The sequence below is a fragment of the Cynocephalus volans genome, chromosome 6, assembly GCF_027409185.1.
Source record: "Cynocephalus volans isolate mCynVol1 chromosome 6, mCynVol1.pri, whole genome shotgun sequence".
NCBI classification, from domain to species: Eukaryota; Metazoa; Chordata; class Mammalia; order Dermoptera; family Cynocephalidae; genus Cynocephalus; species Cynocephalus volans.
Window position 1 is genome coordinate 115,051,745 of NC_084465.1, and position 26,642 is coordinate 115,078,386.

At 45.4% G+C, this 26,642-nt stretch overlaps 1 protein-coding gene across 1 annotated transcript in view; it reads right to left on the reverse strand.

Annotated features, from left to right (window-relative positions):
* Nucleotides 1-26,642, reverse strand: part of KATNIP (katanin interacting protein) — a 180,719-nt gene that overhangs the window by 131,802 nt on the left and 22,275 nt on the right. Inside the window, exon 3 of the mRNA XM_063100158.1 lies at nucleotides 2,118-2,194. Within this exon, the coding sequence (XP_062956228.1) occupies nucleotides 2,118-2,194 (77 nt within the window). The remainder of the gene's footprint in view (nucleotides 1-2,117; nucleotides 2,195-26,642) is intronic.

The following is a 26,642-nucleotide window of genomic DNA, read 5'->3' on the forward strand; positions in this document are numbered from 1 at the left end:
GTTTTCTAACTGGTCACATAACCAGGTTTCCAAGTAAATTACAGCTTATTCCCACAAAAGCACTCCTTAGTGAATTTAGGGCCAGTGGCAACCCTGGTAGGTTTCTTTCCTCTTGATTATTTATGACAACATCAAATAAAATGTAAATAGAGCACAGCCCAGCTCCACCTTCCAGGCTGTGGGACCTTGGGCCAGTTGCTCACTGGTCTGGATCTCCGCTTCCTTGCCTGTAAAATGGGTGCAAAAACTCTCTCTGCCTCACTGGGAGTGTGCAGATTAAATGAAATGATGGGCGAGGGGCCTGGCAGGTGGCTGGCACTCTGAAAAAAGGTGCCTTTGAATCTTGACCAGACTTTAGCCTGGGAGCATTCTGTTCCTCACAGGTCTCCCCGTTTGAAGGTGTTTCTTTCCAGCTCTACCTTCAAATTTCCCATCATCAAGACAGCTCCCTCTTGGTGATGACATGTCCACCCAAATTTTACAGCAACTCAGTTTAGATATATTTTTTAATTGCCTCAGTGCTGCAACCTTGTCTCTGGAAATTCTCATACATGCAATCACTGGTACCTCTTTGATCGCACACATACTGATCCCCCAATTAATGAGAAACAATTTGCTCATAAGGAACTATGACGCGTTCTCTCCCCAGACAACTCACACGTGGATGACTAAAAGATCACTCAGATGTTTGGTGGCACCATCAGCCTGCCAGAAACTGAATAAAAACATCCTGCTTTTGGGCATTAATGATAATGAAAACCCATGTTGGTCTAATCAGCATAAGCCTTTTGCTATTCTAGTGTGAGGTCGATGTGGGGAGGAATGGAGCACAGTGCAGAGTGGCTTGGCACAGAGGACATGGTCCTGGCCCTTCTAGCTGGTCCTGGAGAGTTTATCTATTCAGAAGTTCTCCATGAGGGAGGTGCTGCCTCGCTAGAGGGTATCTGGAAATGTGGGAGGGTGTTGTCACAGACAATGGGGGTCTTAATGAAATTTAGTAAAGAGGCTGGTAGGCAGAGATACTAAACTCCTACAATGCATGGGACTATGCTGTACATAAAAACTTGTCCCATGCAACATGCCACCAGGAATCCAGTTAGTCAGAGGAAGGGAGAATCCACAGTCAGGATGATACCCCCACAGACTCTTGTCTGCAAGACCCTAAGCCCACTCCCATAATACAAAGGCCCAAGTTAGTACCCTCTCCTTTCCTTCCCCTCTTGCAGATGAGTTTTGTGCGTCTACAGTGTTCTTTGTTTTGTACTTTAATTTGAATTCATTACCAATATTTTAAAACACAGGCAATTTCCCAACACAAATCCAGATTTCCAGCTTCTCTGGCAAACTTGGAGGATCTGGACCCTGGGGCCTGTGATCCCACAAACAATAGATATGAGAAGAAGTTCTAAGTGCCCTCTGTCCCCACTGAGCTGGTTTCATTCACTGCCTGGCCTCTCCAAGCACCTGAGTTTGCAAATCCAGCTTACCGCAAGGTTTGAGGCCTGAAGACAAACCACAGTGAGCCGAAAATGAGCTTCCTCAGCCTTACAAAGGAACCTAGGAGATGATACCTCTTTCAAACCAGACCATGCTGCTTTGAACTTGATCACTAAACATTGCACCTTCTGCAGGTTTTTTCAAGAACCTGCACTTCAGAGACAAAATGTGTCTTAACCTCAAATGACATATAGACCGACTTCAAACACAAATGTAAAATGACTGCATCTTTACATAACATAACATGATTATAGGCTCAGATTTCAGGGGACTGTCAAAGCCTGTAAGATCGGAGACAGGGCTATCCAGGTGACTACTGCGCAGGCCCTGCCGAATATGAGCTTTTCATGACAATCCTACCTTCTCCCAGAACAGAAGCAGGGAGGCAAGAGGCGTGACTTACACATCGAACAGTTTGCTACAGCTCAATCAAAAGATGCAATTAAACCAGTGAATGGAGAAATAGGAGCCGGGACTGCAGATGATATCCTAAGCCTCCAAGTGGAGGGTGGCTCTGCATCCCATTTCTATGTGAAACAGGGCCTGCATGCTGTTAATAAATCTAAACCGATTTGTATTTGGCTGATATTAAGGACTACCATTGAGCGGCTTCATCTTACCGGTTCCTCTGCTGAAGCAATATTAAATACTCATCATGTTTCTCATCAAAGTCTGTCACCATGTCCTTAGTGTAACCCTGAAATGAAGAAACAGAGCAGTGTGACATAGGAATGCAGAGAAGCATTTGCTGAGAGCCAGGGTGCTGCACACGCCAGCACAGGAGGCCAGGAGGTGGAGGCTGACCTTGACGAAGGCCCAGCTCCCTGGGCGCGTCACTCTGGTGACCCAGAGCCCCAGAGACTGTCTGTTAGACACACACAACTTTAATAATCTACACAAAGGAGAAGGTTGATTCCCCAGTCTTGCTACTGCTCATCCTCCTGTGGCCTGTAAAATCAAGAGCTCTGACAAGATTAGGGCTTTACTGTTTTCTCAACACCCATTATTTAGTTATCTCAACTGTCATAATCAGATTCAACCCAAATCTAAAAGGGGATCTTGTTTTGCCCTTGCCGCTGCAGGAGAAATGCTTGTCTATTATAAACAATACGGCCATTATGGAAATGTGTGACCCAGCGAGTGAAGCTGAAGCCCCTCTGGAAGGGACATTCATGCTTCTGTGCCTCCTCTTTTGGCAACAGGGCTCTGGGCTTCCTGTGGGGACCACTCAGCCCTTTCTTTTGGTTCACCCGTTTCCTTAGAAGCCCTTGAAAGTTCCTTTTTTCTCCTCTTGGGTCACATGGCCTTGGCCTTGCCAATCAACATAGTGCTTCTCCCAGCCACAGTGATTCACTGGTTTGGGGATCGGCCAGGACCCAAGTCAGCCCTGGGGCTTTGCCGATACACTTGGGGAAGAGATGCTCTCTTTCCACTGGGGTGCTGAGCCTATGAGATGAAGGCCTAGAACTGCCAGAGAGTGAAGCTGATAAAAAAGACATCAGTGATAACACCAAGGTCAAGGGTTTGCATCCCTCTACCGGCCAGCCTCCAAATAGTGGTGATTATGATGATGATGATGATAATGATAATAATAACAATAATAATGAAAAGACAGCAGATTCAAGAGACAAAGAGAAACAAGTTTCTAATGATGTAATTTCAGTCCCTGGATCCACCCATCCCTGAAGAAGTATCTGGACAATTCCATTATTGCTTTAGAAGTTTCAGCTGAGTTTCTGTGATCTCCAGCTAAAAAAAATTTTAAGTAATATACCATAACCTGACCATAGAGATAATCCCTATCATAATTTAGTGCAGCTTTATGGAGGAACAATTGATGTATAATAAACGGCACATATTTAAAGTGACATATGCATCTACCAGTAAAACCCCTATTATAATTTGATTTATAATCCTCTGGATGTGTTTCTTTGTTCATAATGTACCTAGATACATATCTACAAACACAGACACACATATTCTTTGAAACAAAAATGGGAGCATACTACAAACAATGCTTTGTGATTTGCTGTTTCTTAAATAACTTTTTGCCAAGGAATGGATTAGAGATACAGTATCAACTTGGTTCGTACTGGTCACAAGTTACAGCAAGTTACAGAGATTAATTTTTAAATGGCAAGTAGGACATTTGTAAGAGAAATGCAATTTGTGTGGGAATCCTAATGATTATCATGGGAAGACAAGAGAGAAAAAAAGAATCTCCATCATTCTCTTAACTTCTTAAAATCTGGCTTTAACCCCATTATTCTACCAGAACCCTACTCAAGGGTGACCTGGGACCATCTTAATTAAAAATAATAGCTCTTCTCCTCTTCAACCTTTCAAAAGCTCTGGGCCATGGGGACCTGCTGACCACCCCTCCCTCCCTCCCCAGATTCTCTTCCTTGGTGCCTGCAGTTCTGAATGAGCCTCTCCTTCCTCACAGCCTTCTGCCTGTGCCTCCTCGGGCTACCCTTCCTCGCTTTCTCTCAGTTGTGGATAGTCAGGGTCAGTCTGTCTGTCTGTCTGTCTGACCTGTCTTGGGTCTCTCCCTCTGCCTTCACTTCTTCCTCCAATTACAAGGAAATGGGGCCCTCTGGATGGGGAGCCCAGGCAGTCACTCCTAGTCCAGGACTGGCAGCCCACTCCCCTTTCTCTTCCTTTCCCCCTTAGGATCCCAGGTGGTTGCCACATGCTTACCTCTTCCCCTGTCACCCCTACTTTTCCTTCCTGATTCCCCTCTCTCTAGACCCACTTGGGAACAGGCTGCAGTGCCCTGATCTTCTCTCCTATCCTGATGTCTCTGAAACCTCTGGGTTTTACTGGGGATTTTGACTACCTAATTTGACCCATCAGGAAGTAAGCAATAATAAGAAAGGGTGATATTATAAAATTATAAGAGATTAAGAAGACAAACTAACAATAGCTTTCCCTATTCTCTTATTTCCCTGGCTTCCTGAGATGCCCAGAGGTTACTCTGTCCTCCCCTGGGACTGAGCCCTGCCTCACCCTGGTGCCGGGGAAGCACATGAGATCTCAGCCCTTGGGGGAGCTGGTTTGCAGAATACTGGGTCTGGGGAGGATTCTTGGTTCCTTCCAGAATAACAACATGTGTATTGTGCTAATGGTTTATGCAGCATTTCCATATACATGATTCTGTTTTGATCTTCACAGCAGCCCTTGAAGTGGTTATTAGTACCCCATTTAAGATACAAGGACCTATCCCATGCATCTTCCCGGAAAGCGGTCCTACTCCATGGCAATTTACATAACTATTTTGAAATATTAAAATGACCACTGGTATATTATGCTGTGGAATGAAACATTTGATGACATTTTAGATGAAATGTGGAACTTCAAAGAGATTGTAGCTTGTGCTGGGCCACCCTGGGCTCTCACCTCAAGCCCTCTGAGGAATGTGACTCTTTTCCTCTGCCAGGAGGGAGGTCATAGAAAGACTTGAAGACCATGGGCATCCATCCAGCCCTACTTCTCACTGGCCCCGTGCTTCTCAAAAGCTGATGTGTACACAGATCACCTGGGAACTGTGGTGATGCAGATTCTGACTCAGTAGGACTCGAGGGGCCCAAGTCTGCACTTCTAACGAGCTCCTGGGTAATGCCCATGGACCACACTTTGAGTAGCAAGGCGCAGGACTTGCCACTCCTCACGATACCCCAGCTCCAATCAGATTGTCTCTGAGCTTGGGCTGGGAAGAACATGAGCTGTGGAGTCCAGGCCTGGTTCCAGGTCACAATACTGCCACTTAGTTTCTTTATGTGTAAAAGGGGGGCAATGACAGTACCTGCCTGCTTGGACTTTCCTTTCTTCTATAAAGGGTTAAATGTGGCCTGGACGCAACAACCGTGGAAATGACTTAGCACAGTTCCTGGCACTTATGAAGTTCTCAATGAACATGAGTTACATCTGCATTTATACAACTCCTTTTTTTTTTTTTTCTGCATCTGTCTGATATGCAGAACCGAACCCTTGACCTTGGTGTTACAAGGCCATGCTCTAACCAGCTGAGCAACTGGCCAGCCCCAGAACTCCACTCCTGAAATAGCACTCTCCTAACCCTCCACATTCCCACTCCATGCTCACTTCTAACCTGATGCCTTAATCATTCTATTCCTTGTTCCAGATTCCACCCAACCTCCTCCAGCCTCCACTCAAAGACTTTCGAGGCCCAGCTCAGTTCCCAAAGTCCCTATGAAGCCCTCCCTTGCCATTCTCATGCCCACTCACTTTGGATCCTTCTGAAACCCTGCAATTGGTATTAAATTATATACAATACAGTGCAAAATACTATATAATTAAGTGCTGAACTGTTAGCATTTAACTATATATACTTACTGCTCACTAATTATCTGGGTATTTGGAGACTTGGGGGTGAGCCCTCAACTCTGCTATTGGCTTCCTCTGAGCCTCAGTTTCCTCATCTGTAAAAAGGGCATATAATAAGGTCTAACTCCCAGGGCTGCTATAAAGATTAACTAGGATAAAAGTGCAAGTAATTTAGGATCCTTATCTTTCTTGTTCTTCTTCTTGATTCCCCAGTCAATTATAACTTCCTGGAGGGCAAATCCACAGCATGAGGAGGGAGAAGAAACATGGCATGTGAGGCTGGAGTCCTGGGCTCCACCACGAGCTTCACCACCGTCCAGCTCTGTGGTGGTAACTGCTTCAGCTGACTAAGCTCTTCCTATGGGCCGGGCACTACTCTAACCCCTTTTGTGCCTCACCAGGTTAACCCTCACCACAACCCTGGTCAGAAGCCAACACTGCCTCCCCCTGGCACAGCATACTTCATTTGGCTGAGGCTTTAGGTCCTTGTGTATAAAATGGAGATATGAAAACCTAAAGTGCCCAGTAAAGGTGTGAGAACCCTGCAAAATGCCAAGTTTATCATTATTGCTTTTCAGCAAACAGTTATGTGCTTTCTGTGTGGTCGGCCCCCTTACATGTGCAAGTGGGGTTTAACAAGAGTTCTGATACGGTGTGTATTCACATACTGGCTTGTCTGTATAAACTGTTCTCAGCTGCTGCACAGCCTTTCTTCACACTGTGTGTGGTGTGAACAGTGCCCCTGCTGTTGTGCAATGTTAGGCTGCAACTACAACTGGTCAAGGAACCACACACTGTCCAGGGGTCCCCACTGGGGGTTCTGCGGACACTCATTCAAATGGATGCATAAGGGTATTTTTCTGGGAAGAGAGTCCATGACTTTCATCAGACTACCAAGGGCACCTGGGACCCAAAAAAGGAGACAAATAATTATAACAAAATATACAAAATGTAATGCCAGGGGTCTGAATGAGAGGACCAGGAAGGCCTGTGAGGGCATAGCTGGTCCCCAATCCTTGCAGTCATTTTCAAAGCCTCGTTCCCTCTCCCACCACACATCTAATTCATCAGCTTCACACGAAAACAACTATATATCCAAATCTGAGCACTTCTCCCCCAACCCCATGCTGGGGTTGGGGGAGAAGTGCTCTCCTGCTCCTGCTCCTGCCTTCATCCCTGCAGCCTGTTTTCCCTGCTGCAGCCAGGGGACTTGAAGGATAAGTAGAATCATGTCGTTTCTGTGCTCAGGACTCCACTGGGCTCCTGAGCCTTTGCGAGTGAAGGACAAGACCCTCCCAGCAGCCTCGAGGCCCACACTGGCCCTCGACTCCCAGATCTAATTCACCTCCCACCAACCCACTCCTCCTCCTCACTCCAGTATCATCAACACCCACTGCGTTCCCACCTCAATCCTTCAACCCACTGTTGCTTCCACCTGGAATGCTCTTCTACCAGGAAAATGTCCAGATTACTTGCCTCCTGCCAGATTCGGCCCAAATCTTCCCTTCTCAGTTAGGTCTTCCCTGACCACGCTATTTAAACTTGCAAGCTGTGCACAACACCCCCCCCCCTTCCAGTAGTCTCCCCACTCACACTCTAATTTACCTTATTCATTATGCCTTTCACTTATCAGGCTGACTGTGCACTCAAATGAAAACTCTATGAAGGCAGAGACCTTTGTCTGTTTGGTTCACTGTGCATGCCAAGCCCATGCAACAGTGCCTGGCACACACGGGGTCCTCAATAAATACTGATTGAGTGAATGAATACATGAGACATTTAAGCTGGGATTTGAAACTTGAAATGTCACCTGGGCAACAAAAAAAGGGAAGGGCATTCCAAATAGCAGGACCAGCATGCGCAAAGGTCCGGGGGCCTGAAAAAGCTGAGTTTGGCTAGAGTGACAGGTGCTGAGGAGGTGTGAGTTATGTACAGCGAAGGGTCTAAGGAGTTTGGATGTGACACGAAAGCAAAGTCTCATTGTCATTACTGTTATCCTTATCATCTTTATCCCTAATGCTGGTCCCATAGAAAGGGTGGAATTTTATCAATGGCCATATTATTAATTCTCTCTGGGGAAAAAAAACCCTGAAATTGGAAAGAAATGCCAAGAATCAGGTATACTTAAAGGCATTCGACAGAGTCCATATTTCAGGGATCAACTATTGCTCTGATGCCAGAATATTGGAATTCTCCTAGACAGGGCTGATTTAGTGAGTCCCAAATCCTGTGCTGCATTAATGAGCAGCTGAGAGCGTTATGTTGGTTTCCAGGGCTTAAGAATGATGGGGATCTAATCCAGCAGGCGTCAGGTGCCAGTAGAGAAGAACAGTAACAGAATGAGTTAATAATGAGGGTATGAAGGAACTGTGTCTGGAGCCACTCGATCCCCCACTGCCTCCTCCCATCTTAACCGAGGGACAATGTATGAGTGACAGGTGAAGGCTCCAGGTTACTGGGGCCTATCTATGCAGGCCACCTTAACCAACGTTTATTATGCTCTCTGTGGGTTCTTATTTAATTCCTGCAATAATCCTATGCTCTAGGATCATTATCCCCATTTTATAGAGGAGGAAACTGGGGCTTTAAAAACTGAAGCAAATTGCCTGAAGGTCACAAAGCCTCTAAGTGGAGATAAGGATGTTGTTTTTATTGTCTTTTGGTTACATCACCTTGATTTTCCTTTGGGAAGACACCTCTTCTCCACTCAATCCATGTGGCGTGTGTGGAAACAACATCCCTGCCCCGCAAGGGCCAGCACATGACCCGGGCCTGGCTGCTACATTCCACCTCCCTGGCCAGGTGACAGCTCAGGGTGAGGCATGTGTCACAAGCTAAGCCAACAGACTCAATGCAGGGATTGGTTGAATCTCCTGGAAAAGTCCCTACCTCTCTTCCCCTGGAACTATTTATTAGCTGATATGAGTTGAGGGCTACTAGGGAGGAAAGGGAGTCATTTTTGAAATCAACTTTTTAGGTTTACCATTATGAGCATCCATATATTCCATGGAGAAACTTGTCCAAGAGTGACACCAACATAGAGGCAGCAGAACTGAGGGCAGTGAGAGAAAGACCAGGTAGAAACCAGATACTTTTAACAGCAGTTAACCCCTGTATCCAGCCATGCCTGAAGCCGACACTATCTTGGACTTTTCAGTCACATGAACTAATAATACATTCCTTTCTTTACCCAAGCTGGTTTGAAGTGAGTGTGTGTGTGAGAGAGATTTACACCTGAGTGTGTTCTGGGTGGTACAGTAATAACCTAATACTCAGTGGTATCTGAATCCAAAGTCCGTGCCCTGTCCAAGGGCTCAGAGAAGCATTTGGTAGAGGATTAAGTGACACCCTAATGAATGTTTCTAGTGGCCCCAAGCCCACAATAAAAGACAACCCAAGTGTATTTTACAGAACAAAACTCCTACTCTTCCTTCAAAACCCACCCCGAGTGCCAGCTCTGTTGTCCCAGTGACTCTGTTGTGTCCCAGCGTTGTGTAGTAAGTCCTTAGTGCATAGTAGTTGAATGAAAAAGCATAGTTTGCACTTGTTAACCTATCAGATGTAGTGCCGTCCTCAAAAAAAGAACAACAAATTCTCTGCAATCAATGTGCCCATGTTGCAAACGGAAGCCAAGCAACAAAGATGTAAAGCAATAGCTGATACTACCCCCTAGAGGTGGAAAGAAACGAAACAAAAAACTGCAGCAAACATTTGAGTTTCTCATGTCCTGACAAAATATTACACATTATGCACACATCACATAGATGAAGGAAGAGTATGGGTTATTTTTGAAAATCTCAGACTTACTTTTATTACTACCCTACCTGCTTTGTACCAACACATACTTTTAGATTTTATACTTAGTTTCAGAGTTTATAGAATATCATTGCAGATCTAGAATCTAGGGTTTCCTCCTAGACTCCAGGACACAGTAAGCTGTACGTATTTTTATAAAAAAATCATTTCCAGTACATATCTGATAGAAAATAATTAGCATTTCTTTTAAGTCTCAGAAAAGTTTTTGGTATTTTTGTAAAATTGCAGCGTGTGTTATAAACTATCTTTTAGGCTGGCAAATATAGAAGACTTTTTAAATCCTGAATGAGTTTACTTTGAAAAGAAATCTTCATGTGAGTACCATAGATGGAAATCATTATCGCTTGCCACAAATAGAAGGTAACTGTAGACATAAACACAGACCTGCTAAAACAGGAAATGTTTATGCGCCACCTACAAGGAGGTAAGCAAACCACATGCTGGGAAACACAGTGTCAGAACGTCCACATTCACATGACCCTGTGAGGTGGGTGCTGGCTTCATTGTACAAATGCATGCGTTCATTCAATATTTATTGAACACCTACTCTGGCCAGGCACCGATCTGGGCACTGTAGCCACAGCAGTGAGCACAACAAAGTCTCTGGTACCATGGGGTTCACATTCTAGTGAAAGGAGAGACAAAAAAAAAAAGTAAAACATATAGTATGTGATATACAAATGGTGAGAAGTGCTGTGAGGAATAGGAGGCAGGGAAGGGGCAGAGGGAGTGGGGAGAGAGGGGGACTAGGTCATCAGGGGGGGTCAGAGAAGGCCTCTCTGGTGAGGTGACCTTCAAGGAGAGACCTGGAGGCCATGCAAGAAGCAATCCCTAGGGGTATGTGGACAAAGGGGGCTCCCAGGTGGCAGGAGCAGCAGGTGGGCTGTCCAGAGGCAGTGAGGTGGAAGTGCTGGGTATGTCTGAGGAAGAGCTCAGAGGCCGGCATGGCTGGAGCAGAGGAGGTAAGGCAGGGGAGTGCGAGGAGGTGGCAGGGGACAAGTGGACAGAGGTGGGTGGTGAGGACTCCAGCCTTACCCAGGCATCCAGGAAGTTGCAGGGGGGCTTGGGGCAGAACTGACATTATCTCTCCTTGGCTTTAAGTGAGTCTTGAGTCGAGGAGGGCTGAGAGGGGTTCAGAAGCTTCCCAAAGGGCCTGCAGGTGGGAAGGCTGAGGCTGTGCCCCCTCCTCGCCTGGCTGCCCCACTCCTCAGGACAGCAGGGAGGGGCTTGGGCCTGGGAGGGGTGAACAGCCTCTGACAGCTAAGGAGGAAGAGGCACTGCTGCTGGTTTGTCCTCCCAGGCTGCTGTCAGTGACACTGATTTAGGGCCATGTTTATCTGTCAGAGCCTCAGTCCCACGTGACTGGCTACTTGGCCTTGTGAGAGGAGAGGGGTGGCCAGGAGAATTTTTCCCTGCCTGTCTCTGCCTCCATCCACCCGATTTGCATCAGAAAACTTTTCCTTCTAAGGGAATGGACCTCCCTATGGGGCGCGTCCATCACCAGGACAATACGTATCCCTAAAGAGGGGAGTGCGCCGCCTTCCTACTTACCCTACAAATACTCCTTGAGCTTCTCCTATGGGTCAGGCACCTTATGAAGGGCTAGAGACAGAGATGAATGTCATCTGGGCCCAATACCCTCCCCGACATCATTTCCGTTTTCTCACCCCCATCCCAATAGCCACTTAGCCCTTCTGGTAGCTTCTGAGAAGCCAAGCCCCTTCCTCCTCAAGGTCATGGCCCTTCCTGTTTCCCCAGTCTAGGACATTTCCCACTTGCTCGAGGGAGCATGTTTGGCCCAGTGTCCCCTCCTCACCCTGGCAGCACTGCTCACTCTCTGAAAGCTTCTCCTTGTTCGTTTGTCTGTGTTCTCCCCCCTCAGGATGTCAGACCCATGAGGGCAGGGATGGTGCTGACTTGCTCACTGCCCCCAGGTTGGGTCCTGCCCTCCCTTAGCTATTATTCCAAAGCATTTGCACAGACCTCCTGTGGATATGGCATATGTCGGGGACACTGTGCCACAGGGCCAGGTTGCTTGCTCGTGCCCCAGCTGCTGGGGGTATTGCCCAAGGTTACGCCCACTCTCTGATACTGGTTGCGGACAAGGGTACAAAGACTCTGGCTCCTTAACTCAAGTGGGGACATTTCTGAAGGGCTATCCATCCCCCAGGCCTGCATCACAGGCCACTTCCTCCGTCCACCCAACCCTGCTGCCAGCATCCCTCATGGGTGTCGTTCCTGAGAGCCCTCCCCAGTAAACCTCCTGCACATACATCTCCTCCTCAGAGTCTGCTTCCTGGAGAACCTAAGACAGCACATCTTTCCTCTTGACCATGAGCTCCCAGGACACGGCTGAGGCTTTCTAAATCCAAGGCCCTTGAGAAATACACTTTGAACTAAACAGAAAATCCCAGCTCAGCCAGTATTTGCCACAACATTCCTGAATTCAAATAGGCCAGATCCAAATCCCAAAAGTATAATTAATTCCTGTGGTCCCAGGGTCCAGTTTTTTAATTCTGAAATGTGGTCACCATGCAGGTGTATGACGTAAAGCGCTTAACTCCTGGGTCTCCGGCTGAGCAGCCAAGCGGGGTGGTTAGGAACCTGAATAGCAGAGCCCGCCTGGGTAAGAATGCCGGCCAGGCTGTGGGACTGGGAAATGGGAGTTGCATCATCAAAGCTGTAATGATGCCAAGCTGCATTATTCACAACAGTCAAAAAGAGGAGGCAACCCAACTGTCTACCAACTGAGGAAAGGACAAACAGGGTGTGTTATATCTATACAATGGGATATTCAGTCACAGGAAGGAAGTACTGACACTGGCTACAGCATGGGTGGCCCTTGGAAGTAAGTGAAAGACACCAGCTAACAGGGCCACACAGTGCATGATCCCATTGATTTGAAATGTCCAGAAGAGGCAAATCCATTGACGCAGAAAGGAGATGAGCAGTTGCCAGGGAATGAGGAAATGGAGTGATTGGAAGTGACTGCTGATAGGTACAGGGTTTCCATTGGGGGTGAAGTAAATGTTGTAGAAATGAGACAGTGGTGAGGGTTGCACACCATTGTGAATATCCTGAACAGCACTTAATTGTGCACCTTAAAATGGTGAATTTTGTGTTGTGTGAATTATATCTCAAATTTTAAGTTGCAAGAAAAAAAAATAGGATGATGATTAAAATCATCCACTATATAAATATAAAATGCTGAGAATACTGTCAGGCATATAATAATGCTCAATGAATGTTAGTGATCAAGATGATGCTGCTTAGAAACAAATACGTGTTTCTAACTATGGTGAGATCTGAACTCAGCTCCCTGAGCTGACTAGGAAGGCACTTTATACCACACAGTTAACACCCACCTGAATTCGTGCAAAGAAAAGATGACCTAACTTTTTCTAAGGATGAATCTTTCCTTTGCCCATGGAGGAAGCGGCCGAGCTAAACTCTTTCTGGGGAGAGCAGTGGGTGTAGTATTTGGTCTGCATCTGGGACAGGGGTTGCTGTCATACTCTCAGAATGGGTGCCAGGCTGGTGACAATCACAACCTTTGTTGTGCACCAACCCTTAAAAGCATTGTCGCAGATGACAGGCAAAGAATGGTATCAGGTTGGTGGCAGAAGGCAGGATCTGGAACATAAACAGGGAATAAGGGACCCAATGACAGAGGCTTCAGTCTATTGTAATAAAAACAATTTTTATAATGTCTGTACTGGTGTGTTTGTCAAGAGGGTATGACTTCAAGCTGGCGAGGTGGTCTAGGAATAGCAGCTGGCTTAGGGAGGAAGCCGGGCATGCAGACCGAGGGAGAGATGGCTTTTCACTAGTGCGGCTCTATTTCAGGAGGGAAGGAGGGGATTGGGAGAGTCTCCTCAGCCCCCAGAGTAGTGTGTGTCCTCTCCAAATGCATGCTTTTAGGAGTGGAATGATGGCTCACAAATTCCACAGGCTCTTGGCCTACTCTTACTCCTTCTGACCCATAGGCAATCCACTGTGTTTTGTGCTAAAACACAGAGCTCTGTGGCTTCCTTCATTGAAAACCTACCATGGCCGGGCGAGTAGGCTGACAGAGGAGCTTTGAGGAGCAATAAGGCAGTCTCCACTAAAACGAATCAAAACAAAATCCTGCACAGCCTTGACCTACTCAGACCCAGCCATTCAATTGGAATCTGGCCCAGATGAAGACTCACACAGGTGCCTGAGGAATGTACAAAATGCTTGTTGGAAACCCTAATGTCCTCCAGCTAGGGAATGGCTAAATACCCCGCAGTCTGTCCATACCATGGAATACTATGCAACAGGTTTAAAAAAAAAAAAAAGAGAGATTACACCAAGGATGGATCGCCAGGACATATTGTTCAGGTATACAAATGCATAGAGAAAGGTCTGGAAGGATGCCTGGCAGGCTCATGGCAACAGTTGCTCTAGGAGGGAAAGACTAGGATTAGGGAGGGTAGGAATTAGCAAAGGGATTTCTATGTAGAAGGTTTAAAAGAAGGGTTTTTTCTTGGTGGCTGGCCAGTGCAGAGATCTGAACCTGTGACCTTGGTGTTATAATACTGCACTGTAACCAACTGAGCTAACTGGCCAGCCCTAAAAAAATTTTTTAAAGGAAGATGTTTTCATGTATTACTTGCATAACTAATGACCTCAGCCCACCCTCCCTCCCTCCTCAAAAAAGGAAAAAAATCATCAATGGTCCCATACTCCAAACAGACTCAGCTTAACACGGCTTTCCACCCCTGAACTCCAGATTCTCATATCCAGCTGCTTACTCAAGGTCTTCACAGGTTTTTATCTGAATTCCTGATGTTCCCCCTAAAGTCCGCTCTCACTCTCTTTCCCATCTCAGGAGATGACAAATCCATCTTTCTGATTGCTCAGACCAAGACTTAAAGTCCTCCTTGTTTTGATTCTCTCTCCCACCCTTACCTGATCCAACAACAAATCCAGCTGGCTCTGCCTTCACAATACCCAGGATCCGGCGCCTTCTCTGCACCACCACTGCAACCCCCAGTCCAACCCAGCATCATCTGCCACGGTTTCTGCAGCAGCCCCTGCCTGGTCTCCCTGCTTCTGCACTTGACCCACGGCCTATTCTCTGTACATAGCTGGGGAGCACATCTTGTTAAAAGCTGTCAGATCATGGCTTCCTCTGCTCACAATGATCCCATGGCTCTCACTTTCCTCTGAGTAAAAGCCCAAGCCATTACACACAGCCACAAGTCCCTCTAACAGATGTCCCCTGCCCCAGGGCTTTTGCCCTTTCTGTTCCTTCTGCTGAATGCTTTGTTAGAAATCTGTGAGGCTGCCTCTCACTTCCTTTATTCTCTGCACACATCCTCAGTGTAACCACCCTCCCTGCCCTCCCAGGCCCCTTCCTTGCTTTATTTTTTTCTCTGACACCCTTTATATTTTATTTATTTGTTTAGTGTCTGCCTCTGACCACTAGGACATACACTCCATGAAGGTGTGGATTCGGGTCTGTGTTGTTCACTGCTGGGTCTTCAGGGCCCAGGCTAGTGCCTGCCACAGCAGGTACTTGAAAAATATTTGCCAACCGAATGAATGAATGAATGATCACACAAAGTCTTCTCTGTTGGGTCCCAGTCTACACTGGCAGCCTCAGCAATGCCCGTGTGCTCCTAATGCCTATCCTCTGCTTCTATAGCAGTGAACTACATGCTGGTCCTCAAACACCTGTAGATGCTCATGTACCCACCTCTGTTCTTAACTGCTGTGTCCCTACCCTAATCCTCCAATCCATTATTCAAGCTTCAGTGTCACTTCCTCCTTGAAGCCCTGGCCAATCCACCTCCAATCCCTGCCATGTTGGCTGAATTAAAGGCTTCCTCTCCTGGACTCCTGTACTTTCCTCACTGTTTTATAGTAAATAAACTGCTACTATTTAGAGTACTGAATGCTCTGTGTTGAGTAATTTTTTATGCTGAATGGTTTACACTTATTATCTCATTGAATCATTGTGACAACTGATAAAGTAGTTATTATGCTCATTTTACAGTTAAGGAAACTGATGCACAGAGAGTCACCCAGTCATAAATGGCAGAGCTAGCATTTGAACCTAGCTGTATTGGAATCCAAAGTGTCAGGTCCCTCCGTGAAACTGTGAATCCTGAGATGGCTAGGACAGAGGTGACTGCAGAGTTGCCAAAGAAAAGAGCAAACCAGCCCAAAATCTCAGAGCCCTGGTGGGGTACTGGACCATGGTGATGACACATGGTGGGTCCCTGGGCTTCCTGGCCTGAGTCACTGGCCAGCCCTCACCAACACCACAACCGAAGCCACCCTGGGAGAGATGGCCCAGCGTAAGGAGCAGAGCATTAGCAACGGTGAGCTTCAGTAGCACAAAATTGGGATCAAGCCCTGGTTATTTTCCTTATTAGCTGTGTCACTTTGGGCCTCACTTTTATTTGTACATTGTGCAGCTGGGCTCTGGATGTCACCCTGCCCCATGAGCCACAAGGTTACAACACTGAGATTCCTAGAAGCTGTGTTGGGACAGTGTGGCCCTACTGTTGACCGCAGGTGGCTAGACCAGGAACAGGCACCTGAACCAAGGGGCCAATCTTCCTGGGGAATTTGGATTAAAAGGTTTAGGGAGCATCTGGCTACTCTGCTGAAAGGGGTAAGTGAACTCAGGAGTTGCTGGTGGGGTGAGAAAGACAGAAAGCTGGTTTGCTCCAAGCGAAAAGAACAACACAGAAGCAGAGAGAAATAAATGCTGTAGCAAGAGGACTTCCTGGGACCCGAGAGGGGTTCATCTGATCTTGACACCCAGGTACATCCTAGTCCTTGGCTTCTGGGAAGCATGCCCTCTTCAGAGCCTCGTGAGGAGGTAATATAGTTCCCCATCTGCTAAAACTAGATTGAGTTTATTTTTTTTAACCAAGTCTAAGTAATACAAATACTTACTTTGCAGAGCTGCTAGAAGAAATAAAAGCAATATATGAAAAACCAATACATGGTTGCTAATATTATCATAATCAAGCCACAAGGACATCCTATTACAGGAACTGGACAAATTAATCATCTTGCCCAGTCATCTAAATTACTCTTCTGGGGAAGGGTGCATGCCATGGGCTTCTGTCCTTGATCCTATCCCAGGTCATAATTTTATCAATAGCTGGATCTGGCTGTTGAAGTCTGTTTATTAAGTCTGTGGATGAATTCAGATGGGAGGCACATGGAATAAACTGGATGACGGCATCTGGGTTCAGGTCAATTTCTACCGGCTAGAGATGGATCAAGTACAGCTTGATAGAACACGTCACTGCCAAGGCAAAGGTCCTATACAGGGGGAGGCCATGGGAGGGAAGAGTAGCTTCAAAAAAGTCCATGAGACAGAAAACAGGGCTTTTGGCTGATGGGCTCAGTATGAGCTAACAGTATGGTGTGGTTGCCAAAAACTACCACTGCCACAGCACACACAATGAGTGTATTAGAAATATATGCTTGGACTAAGAGAGAGGAAGGGCACTAACATGTTTCAGCACCTACTGTGTGCCAGGCCCATGCTGAACATTTGGCATCCGCTGTTTCAACTGACGCTCTCGTTGACCCTATGAGGCAGCTATTATTGTCACTATCCCACGTGACAGGGAAGGATGTTGAGGCTTAAAGAGGTGAAAAGACTTGATCAAGGTAGTATAGAGCAGATATATCATTTAAGCCCAGTTCTTATTAGAAAATGCACTCCACCCCTGCATTCTGCACTGATCAGTTCATAGATGGAATATTCCATTTGGTTCCAAGATGATGCATTTTTAGAGAAATATGAACTTGTCTAGATGACAATGATCAGGAAGGTGAACACCCTAACAGGAAGTTACCCTGAGAATGAATCAAGCTGGGAGACCAAGAGTGAGTATACACATCAGCCTCTCCTACCCAAGTTCACAGAAATGACATCATTTCAACTCCATGACAGCATGGAAAAATAAAGAGGGTGTCACTGGCAGATTAAAAATGTTGAGAAATCCCTGAGAAATGGATAGCAGGCAGAACTGGATTAATGAAAAGAAACTGAGGCCAAAATTGAAGCGAGGAAGGACTGCCGCAAAAGGAGAAGGTTGTCCTGGGCTGCTCCAAACCCAGAGGCAGCACATTCTCCAGGGAGAGAGAGGAGAAGGCTCCAGGCCAAGGGTCAGAATTGACTGAGAACTCCCATGGGGATAGCAGGAGGTGGCCCTTTGATCCACCCAACCTTCAGGAGCTGTGACGGTGGGTTGCTAGCTATGACTGCGGGTTGTGAGACAGAAGGACAGGATATAGCCAGAAGGAAAAGGGAGACCCTGTGCTCAGAAGACAAACTATTAGAATCACACATCTTGCAGAATTCTGCCCCTCTGCCCACAATCACTAGCGGAAACTAGAGATAAAAAACAAAACCAAACAAAAAACAGCATCTACAGAGAAGAAACAGGAAATCATAGTACACAGAAGGGCACGTCTCTACAAATCACCAAACATTCCAGGCAAACCAACACCATGAAAGAGAGGAGCCAATTTAATAAATATAAGAAATAACAACCAAAGAAACAGAGATAACAATGCAAGCAGAGACATCTGGAATATATTTAATATTATTAGAGGGAGAAGAGAAGACATTGCATCCATCAAACAAGAACAGCCTATTATGGAAAAGAACTAATTAGAAATCACAAATAAAAGATTTAATCATCAAAATGAAAAAAAACAAAAGATGCTGAAGGGCAGAATACAGATATAGAGAAAATTAGTGATTAGAAGATAAGGCTGAGGCATTTACTGAAAACACAGGAATAAGGACAAAGAGGACTGACAAAAATATAAAAGGCTATTAATATTCACTATTGGCAAGGTTTTAGAGAGACAGACTTTCACAAATATTTTTGGTGGAAGTGTAAATTGTGTTTTTCTCATGAGGCTATTTCCAGATTTCTTGCCACGGGAGACAAACAAATCCTTATTATTTAGGCTAAGGGTCAGAAAATTACAGTCACAGGCCAAATCAGGCCAGCCACCTGTTTCCATCAGTAAAGTTTTATTGGAACACAGCCACACTCATTCATTTAGATATTGACTATGGCTGCTTTTGTGCTCAATGGCACGGTTAAGTAGTTGTGACAGAGACTGTTATCGTTTGGATATCTGTCCCCACCAAAACTCATGCTGGAATTTAATCCATATTGTGGTCCTGTTAGGAGGTAGGACCTAGTGGGAGGTATTTGGGTCATGGGGGTGAATCCCTTGTGAATAGATTAAAGCCCTTCCTTGGGGGTGAGTTCTCACTCTATCAGTTCCTGCAAGAGCTGGTTTTCAAAAAGAGCATGGTGCCTCCCTCCCTGTCTCTTGCTTCCTCTCTTCACATGTGACACCCTTGCACACTCTGGCTCCCCTTCCACTTGTAGACATCAGTGGAAGCAGCATGAGGCCTGTGCCAGATGCAGCTGCCCCAGAATCCTGGGCAAAATAAACCTCTTTTCTTTATAAATCACCCAGTCTCAGGTATTGTGTTATAGCAACATAAAAGTGGACTAGTACAATGGTGTAACCCACAAAGGCTAAAATATTTATTATCTGGACCTTTATAGAAAAAAATTGCTGACCCCTAGTTTAGGCCACTGTTAATTGCATTTTCTGTTATTTGCAGCCAAATGCACTTCTGACTGAAACAATGAATAGAGTTGTTCAAATAGAAAAAGCTCTACAAAGATAAACATCCAATTGATTACAGTGGTTAATTTGAAGGGGGATTTTTATTTAATGTGCAAACTTGAAAATTTTTTAGTGATGATAATGAATTCAAATTATTTTATAATTTTTTCTAAGAATAATTGAAAGTCTATACCACCGAGATAAAGAATGAACTGCTGATACATTCAAAAACATGGATGAATCTCACAGATACATTTAGCAAAAAAATAAGACACAAAAAGTACTTATTCTGTGATTCCATTTACATGAAGTTCAAACAGGCAAAACTTATCTATGCTGTTAGAATCAAGATAGTAGTTACCATTAGAGAAGTATATTAACTAGGAGGGGATATGTGAAGGCTTCCTGGGGTCCTAGGAATGTTTTAATGTTTGATGTGGGTAGAGTTAACACAGGTGTATTCATATATAAAATTTCATAAAACCATACACTTCAGATTATGCACTTTACTGTACATAAGTTCTACCTCCATAAACAAAAAATTTTATAAGAATAATGGAAGGTGGGCATATTTAATTGCCCCTTAGTATGAACCTAATTCTGAAATATGAGGGTACTTCAAAAAGTTCATGGAAAGATTCATATTATCTTTAGATTCTATTTTTTCATGAACTTTTTGAAGTACCCTCGTATATATAGTTGCACAGAAAAAAGGTAGAAGGAAATATAAAAACAGATACTCTCCAACGGTATTAGTCTGTTTTTGTAATAGAATACCTGAAACTGGGTAATTTATAAAGAAAAGAGGTTTATTTGGTTCACAATTCTGGGACCCCTGCATCTAACGCAGGCCTCAGGCTGCTTCTACTCATGGCAGAAAGTGGCAGACAGCAAGCAGGTGAAAGATCACATGGTGAGAGGAAGAAAGAGAGAGAGAGGAGAGGTGCCAGGGTTCTTTTAAAAAAATCCAGTTCTCGCAGGAACTAACAGAGCGAGAACTCACTCACTACCCCCTTCCTCCCCTCAGGGCATTAATGTATTCATGAGATCCACTCTCCATGAACTAAACAACTCCCAATACTGCCACGTTGGGGATCAAATTTCAACATGAGCTTTGGCAGGGACAACATATCCAAACTCTATCACCAACTTACCAAGTTTTTCGACTTGAATATGAAAGCCATATGCTTTCAGTAGAAATTGTACTTTGAATACCCAGACAACCATTCTGTTTTTCACTTTTAGTACAGTATTCAATAAATTACATGAAATACTCAACATTTTATTTAAAAATAGGCTTTGTGTTAGATGGGTTTGCCAAATGTAGGCTGATATAAGTGTTCTGGGCATGTTAGCGAAGACTAGGCTAAGCTATGATGATCAGTAGATTAGGTGTATTAAATGCATTTTCAACATGATATTTTCAAGTTATGATGGGTTTATTGGGATATAACCCAATTGTAAGTCGAGGAGCATCTGTAATAGTTATTATCTAGGTGGTACGATAATGAATACTTTTAAAAATAATAATTTTTCTGTATTTTCTAATTTCTCTGCAATCAGTATGCATTAGTTCTGGAATCAGAAAGGAATTAAAAATGTCTAAAGCAAGCCCCACTGCAGTGGGTGCCTGCAGGTGTGAACTACACCAGCCCTGCCCCAACGCCAGCCACCCCAGCTGATGGTACATGGAGTGGACAGGACCCAGTAGAGAGAGTCAATGAATGATAACAGCAAAACTCCAACAGCACTTACAGGTATGGCTCTAAGTACTGCACGTCTTATTCTTTTAATTCTCTCAACAACTCCGTGAGGCAGTACTATATTTTCAGCTCCATTCTACAGGTGAGGAAACTGGGGCACACAGAGATTATGTAACTTGCCAAAGAAACATAGCTATTAAGTGGTGGAGCCAGGAAGCACACCTAGCCGGTCCAACTCAGACCCCCGTCCTGCCCTGGACCACTCTGCCATTCCATCTCTTTTGCGCCAAACATCTTCCAGGGCATCAACAAAGCATGAGTGGCTCAAGGAATATTTTTTGAAAGAGTTTAAGTTTCTATATTTAAAAAGAAAAAAAAGTGTCAAAGTAGTCATCCTGGAAAAAGAAGTCCAGAACTTTGTTGAAGTTCTGTACACTTATTTTATGGTTTTGTTTTGAATTATATAGTGGGGGGGGGGCACATAATCTCTTCAGTTGCCTCTACTTGGAATCCAGTCATTGCTAATTGCATTGAATTGGGGGAGGTGAGTATGAGACCATCTCCATTTGTAGGTGAGGAAACTGAGGCTCACATCTATCTGGCAGGTGCTGTCTCTGCCTTCTTATTCAGCTGCCCAGCCCTGTGGTCACAGGAGTACGGGGTCCTCCTGTGTAGCTATGAACTGGCAGCAGGCTCCTGAGACAGAGGAGGGAAAGGGGCATACTATTGCCATTCTACCACGGTGCTCAGAACACAGGTATCAGCCCAGCCCTGTATTGCTGTGTTACCTAGGGCAGGTCGTCTCACTGCTCTGAGCCTAGATTTCCTTACAGGCAAGATGAGGGTAATATTGCATACTCACCAAGGTATTGCAAGAGTGAGTAAGATGATGGACGCGAAATCGACCTTTAACAATCACTCTGTCAGTTTCACTCCCACTACACAGTGGCCATGCAGTGAACAGCTGTTGGTTTTTGCTCACCGTCTATCCTTTTCCTCTTTTTCTGGCACCAGTATCCTGATTTTCCTTTGGAAAAGCATCCCTTCCATCCATGTGTTTAACATGGGATTGACCCCACCCCACGCATCTCTCCAGGATGGGTGCACAACCCTAGATGGGCTGGTGCGTCTCAGTTTGGGGAGCTGACTGGACTGTTACTCTTGGAGAGGTGTTCCCTTTTTCGCTGTGGTTGCTGGCAGGAAGGAGAAGGGGGAGAGGAGGAAGAGGAGGCACCTGCCACTTACTCGGGGCTTACTATGTGTCAGGCACTGTTCTAGGCAGCTCTGGCGACCCGATGAGGTGGGTGCTGCTACTCACCCCATTCCACATGTGAAGATACCGAGGCTCAGAGGTGGGTAAGTTGCCTGAGTAAGTGAAGAGCCAGAACCCCTCCCCAGGCCGTCTGGCTCTAGGGCCTGTGCTTTTCCCCCTATGCTATCTGGCCTCTATGCTGTAAGCCTGGGGCTGCTGGTAGCCTCTTTCCACAGAAAGGGACCAGCATGCTGAAGAACGGACCCACCATGGGGAAAGGCAGAGTCAAGAGGGACTGAATCAGAGTACCTGGATCCAGAAATGCCTGATGCTGTCCATGCCTGAACTTTTCAGCAAGGTGAGCCACCAAATTCCATTTTTTGCTGCAGCTTGTTTGAGGAGAGCTTCTATCACTTGACCAGAGTCTGAGAGACATGGACTTTGACCTTAACAAAGTTGAAGTCCCAGAACCACTGGCTCTTGTCAAACTTGGGGGTCCACAGAGGACTCAGAGGCCCAGACTGCGAGGAGCTAGTATGCTCACGGTGAGTGCTGGCAGCCAGGACTAGAGCTCACATGGTCTGGCACTTTCATGGCCCTTGCCCTGCTCCTCCAGAGGTGTCACCAGGCTGGGGGACAGTTCTTATGGGGCAGTTTTTACTCTGGAGACATACTTTTCTTGAGTCACTTCCAGGAAGCTCCTTCTCTTAGATAGTACCATTCTCTTTTCTAATCATACTCCATATTTCATAAAGTGATTTTGGGGGGTGGAGGGAAGAGATAAAGGGAGACAGACACTTTAAAGGCAATTTCATGCCTGAGATCTGAGAATACAGAAAATGTTGATGATGCTCTGTTGAAGGGCACACTGCTTATCCAAAACAGACTCGGGAAGGGAAGCTGTCAACATTATCTCTTTCTGGTCACAAATTGCAGCTCTCTGATGTTTTTTTTTTCCTAGAGTTTAATCTTGTGCTGGAAGCTAAGCTGATACCAGGAAGATTTTAGACATGTCAATCTCTTTCCTGGCATTTTATCAGAAATTGATTCTCTTTGCTTTTCAAGGCTTGAGTCTTGGCCTTGCTGTTGTTAAACTTGGGTTCTGGGTGCTGTGTTTGTGGACACATCTCCTGCAGCTCTCAGCCTGATTGCAGGGGTCTTGGGGCAGGCTGGGGATTCAGATGCAAGGTCGCTCTGAAGGGGAAAGATTACGGGCTATTCTTCGATTGCACCAAACGGTGAGGAACCCTGGCCCAATCCGTGTCCTCCTCTTTCTTGGCAAGATTTCTCCTCCACCTCTGAAGATGAAGGGATTAGCTTTTTAAACAGGCTACTTCGCCCCTGCAGTTCTCAACACTTATTGAGTTCCTAGTATGTGCCAGACACATTCTAAGCACTTTACATGTGTGAACTCACTGAATCCTTACCACAACTCTATGAAGCAGGTTTTATTTTACCCCTACCTTACAGAAGGGGAAGTCGAGTCACAGAGAGGGTAAGTCACTTGCCTGAGTGGTGGAACTAGCCCAGAAATCCAGGCTGTTTGGTTCCAGGGTTCACAGGCTCAACTACCTTGCTGCACTGCTGCTAATCCTGCTGTGGAACTTACTTGACCTGCATAAATCAGTTGTCAATGTCACCAGGGGCTCCAGTCTCCAAGTTCTCAAAGCTGCAGAGACCAAGACCTCAAGAAGCAGAAAGACTGACAACAATAATTCCACAACTGGGAATGCACTTGGCAGTTGGGTCTAAAATAGATTTAGCTCTTCTCTGCCCAGAAATATGAACTAAAAGGTTTCATTCCGGTAAAAGTGCAGATTTGGAATGTCAGCTGCAGCTCTTGGAAATGCAGCACCATTGGCTTACATTTTCTTTTTCCTTTCTTCCTTTTTAAAAAAGATTTTAAACAAAGCAATTGAGATCTGTAAATATGGCAGCTCTTGATTCCCCAGAAGGCTGAAATTGCAGGAACACTGAGAACTGAACCAAGGAAGGGTGTCTACTATTTGCTTGCTAGTGGAGTCTGGAACTTACAGTAGGAGTCACCAGTCCTACCAGCCTCCTGCAATCAGCCAAGACAGGTGCTCTGAGCACAGGGCCATGTGGGATGTCTTTCCAAATTCGAGGCACTGAACATGCCACAATTCCTTCTCAAGTAACAGCCCTGCCGGCACCCTGTATGAGACACGTGGACTAGGGAACTATAGGGATGTCCCATGAATGGCTCTCATGTGGCTACCTCAGCCAAGGACGGCCACACTTAAGTCTGGCCAGCATTCTGTGAGATGGCCTGGAAGAAAAAGCTCTGTCCCTCTCACGTACGGTTAGGACATGAATTGGAAACGTTAATTTAAATCAAGCACATACCCTTTGATCCATCAATTCTACTTTTAAGAATTTAGTCTTTGGGAGCTTCCAGGCTGTTGAACATATGGAGGTGATGGGAGGGTGGCACACCCAGAGAGGGCATGGAAGCTCCGCAACCCCTGTCCCTTGCCATCTCTTCATTCTGCTGTTCATCTGTATCCTTTGTTTTATCCTTCATAATAGACCAGTAAATGTGAAAGAAAAAAAAAAAAAGAATTTAACCTTTGGCTAATCCTGCACGCATGCACAGAAATGTCTGCTCCAGAATATTCTGTGGAGTATTCTCATAGTAGCAAAAGACTAGTAATACATTTATGCAATTATTTAGTAGCAAAATGTGATCTGAACTGACATGAAATGTATAGCCTTTATTTATCCCATTTAGTGTGAATATTCATATTTTATTGCACATACTGTTATGTGCCACATAACGACATTTTGGTCAATGATGGACCACATATACAACGATGGTCCCATAAGATTATAATGGCTACACCATATAGCCTAGGTACGTAGTAGGCTATGCCATCTAGGTCTGTGTAAATATACTCTATGATGTTTGCACAATGACGAAACTGCCTCATGATGCATTTTTTAGAATGTATCCCCGTCATTAAGTGCCACATGACTTATTATATAAATATTGATTATAGGTGCTTCTCTAGGCCCTACTGGGGTATTATTTTCTAGCTCTAAAAAAATGAAATATATTTGGCCCCAGGGTTTTGAATAAAGGATTACATTCCTGTACTTCCACAATGGAGTACCACGCAGCCATAAAAAGAATGAGATCTGTCCACATGTCTTGCTTTGGAATGCTCCTCAAGACAGGATGTTAAGTGGAAAAACAAAACAAGCCAGGAATAAAACAATGCACATCACGTGCTATCATGTTAAATAAGGGAAGGGGTGGATGGGTAGAGGAGATATATTCTATGTTCTGCACAGTTGCCTAGGTGTAGAATATTTCTGGCAAGACACCTAAGAAATTGATTACAAGGGCTGGCCTGGGGCTCACTTGGGAGAGTGTTGTGCTGATAACAAGGCCACGGGTTTGGTTCCCTATATAGGTATGGCCGGTTAGCTCACTTGGAGAGCATGGTGCTGACAACACCAAGTCAAGGGTTAAGACCCCCTTACCAGTCATCTTTAAAAAAAAAAAAAAAAAAGAAATTGATTACAGTAACTGATGGCTGGTGTCAGGAGCATTTTATCTCCCAAATACTTTTGAGTATTGATTAGCCAGGCCAATCAGACACTCTCTCTGGCCTCCAAACTGGAATTCTGGAGAAGGAGCAGGTCATAGAGAGGAGCAGCAAGATAGCCTCAAAGTGCAGAGACCTGGAGGGGCATGGAAGCGTGTTCATGATAACACACTGAAGTGACAGGGAGGGTTGTCCAGAATAACCTCATCCCTGGAGACAACCTGGATCCTGGACTGCCTCTTTTACTGTGTTCCCTTGAGACCCTTATCTCTTCCTTTGCTTGGGAACAATGAAGAAAGTCTCTAATCTTGTACCAAGTCTCTGCTAATAGCAGGAAGCTGCATGTGTGTACATGTGTGTGTGTGATGGCTAATTTTAGGTGTCAACTTGACTGGATTAAGGAACACCCAGAGAACTGATAAAGCATTATTTTGGGGTGTGTCTGTGACAGTGTTTCCAGAGGGGACTGGCATGTGAGTCTGAGTGGACTAAGTGAGGAAGATACATGCTCTATTTAGGTGGCACCAGCCGTTTGGCTGGGGGCCTGGATAGAATAAAAATAGAGAAAAGGCAGATTGGTCTTTTTCTCTTCTGGAGCTGGGACACACCCTTCTCCTCCTGCCCTTGGCCATCAGAACTCCAGGCTCTCTGGTCTTGAGACTCCAGGACTTAAACCAATGCCGCCCACCCCACCCTACATGCAGGCTCTCAGGCCTTCAGCATCAAATAGAGAAGTACACCATTGACTTCCCTGGTTCTGAGGCTTTTGGACTTGGATTGGGACAACTACTGGCA